General features: G+C 33.6%; 1 protein-coding gene across 1 annotated transcript; it reads right to left on the reverse strand.

Annotated features, from left to right (window-relative positions):
- Positions 1-6,432: 6,432 nt before the first annotated feature.
- LOC132624086 (uncharacterized) lies at positions 6,433-9,151 on the reverse strand. The gene is made up of 2 exons (XM_060338916.1): positions 6,888-9,151; positions 6,433-6,797 (listed from the first exon to the last, which is right to left on the reverse strand). The coding sequence occupies exon 1, from the start codon at positions 9,149-9,151 to the stop codon at positions 7,625-7,627; it is 1,527 nt and encodes a 508-aa protein (XP_060194899.1). The 3' UTR covers positions 6,433-6,797; positions 6,888-7,624.
- Between the last annotated feature and the right edge of the window lie 3,649 nt (positions 9,152-12,800).

Here is a 12,800-nt window from a genome sequence, read left to right on the forward strand (position 1 = left end):
TCATAAATTAAAGTAAGAAACAAATCTCAGGCCATCATGTGTTTCAGTTTTATTATAAGGGCCCCAAACATTCACGTGAATCAATTGAAAAACAAAATTTAACCGACTAGTATTGATAGGAAATTGCAAATCATTTCTTGATGTTCCATCACTTGGAAGTTGGATTTCTCTTACAAAGTTTTGATGTACCTTCAATGTTCTAAGGAGAAATTGCATGGTTCTCTTGCTTGCCTTATTATTCTTGATAAAATGTTTGCTCAAATATTTGTTTTGGAGTTTACTTGTATATCCGTGCCGGGGTAATGTGCACCTATCTGTCCACCTGAAATTCTAGAAAATGCAAGTTTTCATGTCACGGACACTATGCTTCACATGTTGATCAACAAATGCTTTTTCGGGGGAACGGGTGCAAACGATCCGGATAGGCATCTAAGGAGTTTCATTGAGGTTTGCTACGACTATCACCAACCTAGTGTATTGAAAGAACAGGTTAAGTTTGAGGCTCTTCCCCTTCTATCTCACGGGGAAAGCCACAACAAGGTTGGATGATCTACTAGCCGAATCCATCACTACATGGGTCAAACTTGTAGAGGCATTCCTTAGGAGATTATTCCCTCTACCTCGGATGTTACAACTCGAGATGAGATCATGCACTTTCGTCAACTATCGGATGAGGCCTATATGAAGCATCGCTTCGGTTCAAGAAGAAACTTAAACAATGTCCTAATCATAGTGTTACATCCCGTATTTTTGTACGTTGGATTTGTCGTAAGTTAATCGACATAAGTTTAAGGACTAGATTATTTTTGAGTTTATAATATTTATGCTATGTTTAACAAGTGATAAATAAGTGTCATGAAAGTTCGAGGTTAAGGGAATCAGATAGTATAAGGTTCATCGATGTAATACCCCGGGCTTTCGGGCTATGGTTTGAGGCACTCGACTTATATAAGTAGACCTGATTCCCCGAGAATTTTGATCATATTCAAGTATGCAAATAAAGAGCTCGTTGTATAAGAAGATGAAGTCCCCAAATAATTTCAGACTTAAAAGTGTGACAACGATGGTTGGAAATAATATTTTGTGTGTGGCAAAAGTGGCTCTGGACTAATGTTATATTACATGATCATGGTAATGAGTATATGAAGTGTGTTAAAAATGATTATTACATAAGTGAATTAAGATCAAAAAATTAATTATGTGTATAATTAGTTAAATTGGAGAATTATAGTGGAAGACAAAAATATTAATTGAGAGCATTGAATAAGTATTATATTGACTTAAGTCATGTAGATTAGCGACAAGTGGCAGCAAGAGTGTACACTTATACATGCATAAGGATGAGGTGGCACTATTTACCTTAGTATCCAAAGAGGTGACCCAATAAATCCCACGTGTAAAGGGGATTAAGAACATTAAGTGTCTTATCTCTAATGTTGGCATTCAATTGTAAGGACACATATATGCATATGCTACAGATGAATTCTGAAAAGGCAGCAACATGCTACCATTTCTATAGGCAGTAACGTGACATACTATTTTAAAGAAAAGCATTTATTTGTTCTCGAGAACAATCTATTGATTTTATGCACTGCTTCGATCTCGTTGTTCAGTTTTATCGCGTTGTTGAATTCGAGCTTTTTTTGAAGTGGAGTAAGGTGGAAAAAGAGGGGTTCCTGACATATAAGGTAGAAATTCTCCTCCTCTAGATGAATTTAAGTCAATCTAGATCATAGGTAAGTTTCTACATGAGAAAGTACATGAGAAAGTACGGAAATTATACCGTAAATCGTATTTGATGTTGTTGTTGGCTTATGGGTTGTTTGGTGGCTGTTCTAAATTGTTTGATGGCTAAGATTGATAGACTTGATGTGGTTGTTATTTTTATTGTTTGAACATGGGGAAAGTGGAAAAAAATAGGGGAGATGCTGTCCGATTCATTATAGAACGAGCTTGCCGCTTGATATACGTGATATACTAGTGCTTCCTTAGTAGCATAACGGGAGCATTAATGTTCTTATAGATTGAGGCGCTAGATGAGCTGCATGGATTGTATTGTTAGGAGACTCGATGTAGGTATGTAAAGGCTACCCTTCCTTCTTTGTTTGACATGATTCTTTATCGAGCGAGTCCCGACCAAGTGCACAAAGAGGTGCCACTCATAGAGATTCCATATCTATTGTTGACACCTAATTTTCACCTCGTAAGATGCGTATTTTAGTTTTCAAGTTTCCCAAGTCAAAGACGGAGTAAAAGTACACCCTTTAAAGATTAAAATTTCAAAAATCCCGAGAAAATTGCAAAAAATTGACATTTTATTATTATTTCATAAAAATTGAAAATTACAAGAAAATTACGAGTCATTTACTTTCACAAATATGATTTGAAAAAACGATATGTATCTTGCTCTGTCTAATTCGGGATAATTGCTAATTAAAATGACGTATGAATTACAGCTCATTTTGACCGCATTTTCACATTTTTAAATATTGCTCGGAACTATGTCAATATTGGGCTCGTTTTAAAGCTTGCATTTCAACTTTATGAGTTTTAATTTTTATTTAGCCTAAATAATTAATATATTTAGCTATATATACATTTATAATATATGGTCTATTAAATAAAAAGGGGGGTTAACTTAAATGTTTTTAAAACTTAAAGGGTGGGAATTTATTTTAAAAAAAGGGTATTTTTAATAAACTTCCATCCCCTCACTTCATCCCCCCCCCCCCCCCCCCCAACCCTTAAACCTGTTTGAAGAGGCGATATCAAGCGAGTTTAGGGTTCCGTCTTTGGCGGCTGTTCCACAACAATTCACGGTCATTTTTGGCCGTATTTGAGAGGGCTTTCATGCCCATCACAAGCTCTCGTGATTGCCAAGTTTAATTTCATTCGAATTTTATTTTTTTAGACCCGAATTGAGCCATTTTTATTGATGTTGCTCGGGTCAACCATGCATGTGGTTGCCACGGGTGGGACCACGAGTCCTTTGCCAACTTGTGCGCCACATGCAATTATATGGGCTCCTAGGGTAATTTCCATGATGTTCTGTTGGGGTTGGGTACGAATTTGAGGATTTTTATCCTCTTGGTACAAAATTGGTACAATTGTACTGTTACTTTGCACAATATACATGGTTCATGCTGGCATTTGTACTATCCTCGTATTTATTTGATTTTTGTGGATTTTATTTGAAATTTAGGGTACAATTAGTTAGCATTTCATTTTGTCCTATCTAATTTTATTTTGAAATGTTGATAAGGTACGAATTTTGGGAATTTGAGGGGAAAAATAGTGACCAGGTGTCCATCTATTTTTGTCCTAGGATTCCTATAGATTTTGTGCTATAAATAGCAAGCTTGTGAACGAATTATAGGCCCAGATTTTTACTCCCTAAAAAAAAATTATGTTTCATCTACTATAAAGTTTATAAATATATATATAAAAAAATACAATATAACACTACAACACAGTATATCTATAGCTACGAAATCTAAGTTACGTATTTAAAAAGCGTAGCTATTGCCTATTAATAGCCACAAAAATTAGAATTTCGTAGCTATTTACAAATTCGTAAAATTTCTTTGCCACAAAAATCAAATTGACAAAGCTAATTTCTCATTTTTGCCATAATTGCTAACTATCGTGGCAATAGTTACCGAAATAGCTACAACTTTATTGCTACGATAAACTCTTATAGCTAATCATAAGTTTTGCCACGCGATAAAGGTTATTGTAGCAATAGTAACCTTTTAGCCACAATAAATTATTTGAAACAAATATTGTAGCTAAATCAATAATTTTGCTTCATGTTATAAAATTTGTGGCAATAGCTAAATGATATAACCACGAATATTTTGCTAAAAAGAAATTTCGTAGCTAATTATAAATTTTTGCTACGGATTGAAACTTACTGTAGTAATAGTAACCTTTTAGCCACAACAAATTATTTGAAACAAAATGTTGTAGCTAAATAAATATATTTGCTTCAAGTTATAAAAGATTGTGGCAATAGTTACACAATATAGCTATAGAATTTTTGCTATAGTAAAATTTCGTAACTAATTATTAATTTTCGCCACGTGTTAAAATTTATTGTAGCAATTGTACCTTTTAGCCATAAAAAATTACTTAAAATAAAATATTCCAACAAGATAAATATTTTTACTTCGAGTACTAAAATTCGTGACAATGATTGTCTTAATAGATATAGTTACTTGTCATGACAGAATCATATAGCCACATATTTATTGTTATGATAAAATTTCATAGCTAATAATTAGTATTATTTAGCACGAATTGAATTTTGTTGTAGCAATACTAATCTTTTAGCCAAATTAAATAATTTGATTTCCTACACTTGTAGTTACCATAAAAATAGTATGAATACAATCATAATAAACACATTAAATTAAATGGATGCAGAAATATACTTGTAGCTTAGAATTTTCAACGTTTCTATTAGCTTTTTCATTCACCATTCTTCAGAAGTTACAGATATAATACATGCACATTCTGTTACCATTTTCAAAAAATTATACCTTCACATTACACAAGGAAGAAAATAATACATTGTCTTTTTAAATGAAAAGATGTCAATACATGGCAAAATGAATTACAACAATCACCAAAAATCAATGTCATTACCAAAATTATTTTGAAAAAACATTATCACCATATATACCTGCACATTACATAAGGAAGCACAAAATACATTGTTAAAATGACAAAATGCCAACACGAGATGACATGAATAACTAGCCTCACCAAAAATCAATATCATTATCAAGACTCGAACGTCATTCAATTCAACAAACGGATAATGTCAGACTGGCTATTACTTTAGTCTATTGATCTGACAAAAAAATCGACAGAGTTTCCCCTGTAACTGAATAATCCATCAACATACACCCGGTAGAAAATAACATTTCAACTCAATCCAATCAAAATTATCAACTCAACATTACTAAATATTAACTCATATTCAATCAGAATAACTCAATATAATAAAGAAATAAACATCATCCCTCAAGAAATAACTTAACTTGTTAACATCAATTTAGTATAAGTCATATCCATATAAGATTTTCAAATGTTCACAATAACAAATCTTCATCATCGGTTTCAGGCTCCGATTCGATGTCGTCAATAATATCATCAGCTAAAGCAACATCAGTGCTGATAACATCAAGATCATTTCTTCCCCAGTTTATAAAGTCTTCATCTTCCTCAAATGTACACAAGAAATCATTACAAGCATCTTGTTGAAAAGTATCTTCACCTATAGCAGCTCCAGTAAAATAAGTAGAATGACCACTCAAGACAATTGACCAATTTGGATGAAGATTATCCTTGACATAAAAAACTTGTTCTGCTTGAGATGCAAGCACAAATGGTTCATTTGTTGTTAGTTTTCGCTTAGTATTGACACTAACAACACCATGTTTATCTATTTTCACTCCTCTTCCTATGTGATCAACGTCCCACCAGTCACATTTAAACAAAACAACCCGCTTACTTTTGAAGTATTAAAGTTCTACTATTTCAGTTAGAACACCATAGTAATTAATATTTTGGCCATTCACTACTCCTCTTACTAAAACCCCACTATTTTGCTTCACCCTATTTTCCTCAAGTAGTTTAGTGTGAAACCTGAAACCATTTATTTCATAACCCTTGAATCTTTGAACTCCATTAAAAGGGCCTCTAGCCAAAGAATACAATTCACAACTTGCAAGTGAATTCCCTTCTCTGCGCATTTGTACAATCTGTACAAAAAATAAATGAATAAATAAGTATTACAAATTGAATTCAGCACCTGTTCTTTGAGTGTTTAGTAGCTGGAGCTATCTGGAAGAAATTCATGGCATGGGTATCCAAAGAAGTTTATGTCCAGCACTTTGATGTATATCCTAGTTGACTAAGTAGATTAGCTGAAAGAGTAGAAAGACCTTGGGTCTTGAGATTTCATATGTTGCACTAAGTTCGGGACTTTGTCCAAAAAGGTATTTACCAAAAAAAAAAAAATGAATTCAAAGTAACAATAAAAACTTACTCGATTGGAAAACCAATCATCGAAGTTCATGTCCCGATTGTTCTGCTCATACTCTCTGTTTAAACATAACCATAAGACTTGAGAAAAGCTAACAAATACTCCCTCCGTTTCAAATTATTTGTCGTGATTTCTAAAAATAGTTGTCTCAAATTATTTGTCATTTTAGAAGTTCAAGACACAAATTATTTTTTTTTTCCCATTTTACCGTTAATAGTAATTGTGTTTTAAGATTACAAACACAAACACCTCAGTTATGGGGAGATGGCATATAAATAGAATAAATATTCAATGAAAAGAGATTATCCCTCTTAAGACATAAATAAGGGTAAAATAGTCAAAACATCCCAAAATTAATATTATGGTGTGTGAAAAAGAAACATAACAAATAATTTGAGACGGGAGACTAGTGAACACAATAATATAATGAAACATACCGTAGAAATGGTTGAACTTCTTCACAATTTCTCAAGACATAAAGATGAGCTTGTTTTCGCTCAAACTCTTCAAGATTTTTGGATGTATCTCTTAATAACGGAAACCCTTTTGTTCAAATATTGATAATCCACTGTATGACTCAACATGATCACCTTCGTAATTTTTGTCCATTCGATTATATCCATTCGCGCCACAATGTAAATATCTTGAACAAAATATTAGACTTTCTTCAACAATATACCCCTCTGCAATAGTTCCTTCAGGCTGATTTCTATTACGAACGTAACATTTCCATTTGCCCATTAATCTACATGATAAACACACAGTTAAATTGCTTAGCATGATAAATTAACAAGTCACATAAAATTAAATCAAAATTATAATATTAAAAACATACCGCTCCATTGGGTACATCCACCTGTTTTGTACAGGTCCAGCAACCTTAGCTTCTGTTGGGAGATGAATGACCAAGTGCACCATAACGTCAAAAAATGTTGGTAGAAATATTTTTTCTAATTTGGATAATGTTATTGGAATTTGAGCTGCAAGTTGATCCAAAACATCAACCCTTAATGTTTTTGAATACAACTCTCTGAAGAAAATACTTAACTCGGTGATAGCATCATAGACATTGTTTGGCACGACTCCGCGAATTGCAAGAGGAACAACTGTTCCAACAGAATATGAGAATCGTGACTCTTCATTCCATAAACTTTACGATCCTTTAACTTCACCCACCGTGATACATTGGAAGAATAACCATCTGGAACCTTAACCATTTTCAAGAACTTGCATACTTTAGACTTCTCATCTGGTGATAAAGAATAGCATGCCGCTGGATAATACCATTTTCCATCCTTTTGAGTTGCGTGCAAATCTTTCCTTATACCCATTTCCTTCAAATCATGACGAGCATTCAGATTATCTTTTGCCTTTCCTTCTATATCTAATAATGTCCCAATGATATTATCACAAATTTTTTTTTCAATATGCATCACATCTAAATTGTGGCGTATTAAATTATTTTTCCAGTAAGGAAGTTTGAAAAAAATGCTTTTCTTCCTCCAATTATGAATCCCTTTACTTTTTTCGTATTTTTGTTTTTTTTTGGGTCTTACCAAATGTCACGTCTTCCTAACTGGACAACTGGTTTAAAACATCATCTCCAGAGAGAGCTTTAGGAGCAGATCGTTTTTCTACTTCTCCATTAAAATCATGTTTATTCCGCCGCCATTTATGATTAGATGATAGAAACCTACGAGCACCCATGTAAGAAAACTTACGACCATACTTTAATCGAGTAGAAGGAGTCTCTTTGTTGCATGAAGGACAAGCCAAAGCTCCCTTCGTACTCCATCCAGACAAGTAGGCATAAGCTGGAAAATCATTTATAGTCCATAAGAGTGTTGTCCGCATACAAAAATTCTCTCTTCTCGAAGCATCATATGTATCGACTCCATAATACCATAACTCTCGCAACTCTTCTACCAATGGTTCTAAGTACACATCGATATCATTTCCAGGAGCTTTAGGGCCAGGTATCAACAAAGACAAGAAGCAATATGGTGGCTTCATGCACATCCAAGGGGGTAAGTTATATACAGTAATAATCACTGGCCAAGTGCTATGAGAAACACTTAAGTTACCAAAAGGATTTATCCCGTCAGATGCTAATCCAAGTCTAACATTACGAGGATCTCTAGCAAAGCCCAGATTAGATGTATCGAAATGTTTCCACGCCTCTGAGTCTGCTGGATGTCTAAGAACCCCATCTTTCAAAAGCTGATCATGATGCCATCTCATGTCTGAAGCAATTTCTGATGACAGAAACAACCTTTGCAATCTTGGTTTCAAGGGGAAGTAACGTAAAACTTTTCGAGGAACTTTGTTCTTGGTATTTCCTTGAGCACCGCCATTAGTTTTTTGACCTTCAACTGATTTCCACCTAGAATCACCACAAACCGAGCAAGATTCAGCTTTTGCATTATATTTCCAGAATAACATGCAGTCATTCTCGCAAGCATGTATTTTTTCATAACGAAGGCCTAAATTTCTAATCAATTGCTTTGCTCCATAGAATGTCTCTGGTAAAGTTTCACCGGAAGGAAGTGCTCGCTTAATTAACTTCAGTATGCTATCAGTTGCTTTATCACTTATCCCAAAAAGACACTTGATTTGGAATAGTTCCACAATCAGTGACAGCTTGGAGAATGTCTCACAACCAGGATAAAGTTGTTGTGCAGCATCCTCCAATAATTTGAGAAATTTTGAAGTAGGCTCTGAAGCATCACCATGTTGAAACTTCCCACTGGAATCATCCATGATTTCAGGGCCAGCAGCATCGTAAATCATTTCAAATATATCATCACCTCGCTCTTTTCTTACTTTTTCTGGTCTTACTTCACTGTTCGTATTTTTCTCTTTAGGTGCAAATTCTCCATGATAAAGCCACCGCGTGTATCCCTTGACTATCCCATTAATTATTAAATGATCCCTGACTTCACCTCTAGGCCAGTGGAAAACATTGTTGCATTTCTTATAAGGACAAGGAATTGCACCTTCTAGTTCCGAGTGCTTAAAAGCAAATTCCAGAAATCTGTCAACTCCGTTTACATAAGTATCGCTCAATCTATCTTCACAACGCATCCAAGTTTTGTCCATTTTCAAATTTCCTACAAAGAAAAAAAAAGATTAAGATTAAGATCAAGATGCATAAAAAACTCACGAACTTTCAAGAGTTCAGCAAAGCAGAACATGATTGCCTCAAACATCTTAGTATTTCAACCCAATTCACTAAATTTCACATCTTGGTGCTATATTTGTATTTACTTATCATACCTTATATGTCGTTCTACCAAGTGTATTATGGTTTTGAATTACTTATAAATGGTTCTAACAAGTGTTCAATATATTAGGCACCTAAACATGACTATATAACCAGAATGAAAGCTCAAGCATTATCCCAAACACCTTATTGACAGAACTCCAATCATGGCTAATAGCGAACCTTTTACTTTCTGCTTTTCTGATTGAGGATTCTAATATCACCAATCTTAGACACCAAACAACAATAAAAAATAGTACTAGACATCAAAGAGCAAGGATACATTAGAAGGGGTTCATGGGAAAATAGGGAGAGGAATTTGTGCCAAGGGAAGAAATTATCAGCAAGTGTGATAAGACAAAGCAAAACAAATAGAGAGAAAGCTGGAGGAATACATACCTTAATGGCTTTGGGGATTGTTGGTGAGAAGTGTGGTCCACAGAGGTGAGGGAGAGCGCACAAATATGTTTTGGGGATTCTGGGTGAGAGAGTAAATTAAAATAAGGGAGAAGGGTTAGGTCCTTAATTAGTTACTTATTTGACTTGAACCAATTCTATTGAAAAATACATTTTTAGTTTAATTATAGGTGTTCATTGTTCGATGCCATTCAACTCAATTTTTGCATACTCATAAGTTTCAAATATAATTTAAATAAATAGTAATTATATTTAATTATCTTTGATTAAGTAATTATATTGAATTTCACTAATAGCCTATTTGGCCAAGCTTATTTTTTCCCTTAAGTGCTTATTTTAAAAAAGTGAGGTGTTTGGCCACGCTTTTGAAAAAAAATAACTGCGTCTGAAGAGTAGCAGAAACTATTTTTCAGAAGCTAAAAAAATAGTTTTTGCCCAAAAACACTTTTTCGAAAAATACATTTTTGAAAAGTGCATTTCAAAATATGCTAATTTTAGAAGTTTGGCCAAACAAACTATAAGTCTTGCTCAAGTTCATCTTCATAAAGTGCTTCGAGAATTCTTATTTGACTCGCACCTATTCGACGTGGACAATACATTTATCGATCTAGTGTAACTGGGTGTCGATCGTTTTATTTAATTCAATTTACATAGTTTACTTGTAAATTTTAAATATAATTCAATAAATAGTTAGATTATATCTAATTTATTTAACTGACTACTTATATTGGATTTAAGCAACAAATTAACTTCACTAAGGCGGCTCAAGCTTCATTCGGAACAAGTGCTTCAAGAATTCATGTTATTTGACTCGGACCTCTGTTATTGGAATAATATCTTTATCGATCTAATGTAATTAATGCTCATATATAGTTCGATTCGATTTAACTTTACACAATCATACTTGTAAGTGTAAGTTTTAAATATTTAAATAGATAATATCTAATTATTATCTAAGTCCAGCTCAAGCTTCATACTAATGTACTCCAAAAATTGTTATTTGACTTGAAATAATACATTTTAGTGTAATTAGAGTTGTTCATCGTTCGATGTATATACATGCATCGTTCGCTAAAGAAAGTAGGAAAACCAAGTCCTACAAGTGGCATTCTACCAACCATTCCCACTACCAAACTTCCGCACCCACAATACCACCCTTCCCCCAAAATTTGGGAAATATTTTCTCTAAGAAAACAAGTTTTTTAAGAACGAGGAAAATGACTTCCCTAATGAATGTAAGAAAATCAAGTCTTGCAAATGACATTCTACCAACCATTCCCACCACCCCGCACCCCCCCCCCCCCCCCCCCGGCAATTCCAAATTTGGGAAATATTTTCTTTAGCCCCTTCAAAAAAAAAGTTTTTTTTTTTTTTAAAAAAAAAAGAGTTTTAGATTTTTGTTTGGGTGGTTGTGAGATGGTCTCACTCGAGTTCATCTTGATCAAGTGCTTCGAGAATTATTATTGAGTCAGACCTGTTCGATCACGACAATACTTTATCGATCTAGTGTAATTAGGTGTTGATCGTCCTATTTAATTCAATTTAACATTAACTCTATTATTGGAATTTGGAACATTAACTTTATTGATTAGATGCTCATATTTGGTTCGATTCGACTTACTTTAACGAGATTTTATTGTAATTGTAAGTTTAAAATAGTATTTAAATAAATAGGCAATTGTGTCTAAACAACAATATATTTTTTATTAAGAAAATTCTTAGCTAACGTTTTTTTAAGTGTTCTGTCTATTAGGAGGGAAACATGATGAATTCACAATAATTTTCTCTAATTTACGAAATTAAAAATTAAAAGAGTTGTGGTGAAATTTTGAAAACAAAAGCAAAAACAAAAAAGTTCCCTCCAAATTATTTCCCTCTTAATTTTTATGCCTAAATTATAGATTTATTTTCTTATTACAGACCCCAAAACCCTAAAAGATTAAGCACTTTAGAGATAGAAAAAAAAATCACGTCACTTCTCCATCTCCAATTTTCCTAGTTTCAACTTTTGTTTTCAAGGCACAAATCACAATAAGGTAATTGTATATCCTTTTCTTTGTTGGTTTCTTTTTCCTTATGATTTAAACAACCATAATGATTTAATCCATGTGACGACGCTGCCATTGCTATTCTCTTTAATCCATGTGAAGCCGCCATTGATATTCTCTTTATGTGATAATCTCTTTATGTGATAATTGGTGATAACTGCTATGGTGCATTGGGTCTGCTTACAAACATGTGTTGCCTGTCTTAGGAACGTTGGAAATTAGAAGTTGAAAGGATTGTTCAGTTTTAAATTTTGAACACACTATATAAACACACACCATATGCATTCACCATCTCATTCTTCCACGACCCCCCAGCCATGTGTAGTGAGGATTAACAAATATGGGTTAGACGCAGCAAAGTTTTTTTTTTCCAGTAACGCAGAGAAGAATTGAGGGGAATAGAAAAAGGCAGCAGACCAAGGCATTAACAAGGCAAGGCCTTTTTCTAATTTCAATTGAAGCATCAACATGACACCCCTGCCAAATTGTTAGGTCTTTAATATGCCATAGTATATAGAAGAAAAAGTATGGGTTGTGGGGGACGTGAGATTGAAATTAATATCCTGCCACCCGGAAATTATTTGCTGAAACTTCAAAGTGTGGACATATTATCATTGAAATTATTTGCTGAAATTTCAAAGTATTTTTGCGCCTAACAAAAGCTTGTTTACAGCCAGACATGGGTAGGAATGGTCTTCGGAAAAAAACTAGTCTGTTGACTGATAATGGTAATATGGAACATCCTAAGAATGCTCAAACGGTGCCGGTTAAAGAAAATTTGCCCACACAACATGTGAAAGAACTTGTTTATCCGGGTACAAATTGAATTCATTATTATTATTATTCCTTTCAATTAGATGAATTTGCGTTTTGTTTAATCATATATAGCTAACTCATGTTCAATAATTTTGTAGGAAGTGTGGACACGCTAAGTGAGATTGAAATTATCTACCATTAAGGTGGTTATTTTGTATTCTCGCCTTCTAGAAAATATGTAAACGGGAATTTTATAAAAACAAAC

Source organism: Lycium barbarum, chromosome 12 (genome assembly GCF_019175385.1).
Source record: "Lycium barbarum isolate Lr01 chromosome 12, ASM1917538v2, whole genome shotgun sequence".
NCBI lineage: Eukaryota > Viridiplantae > Streptophyta > Magnoliopsida > Solanales > Solanaceae > Lycium > Lycium barbarum.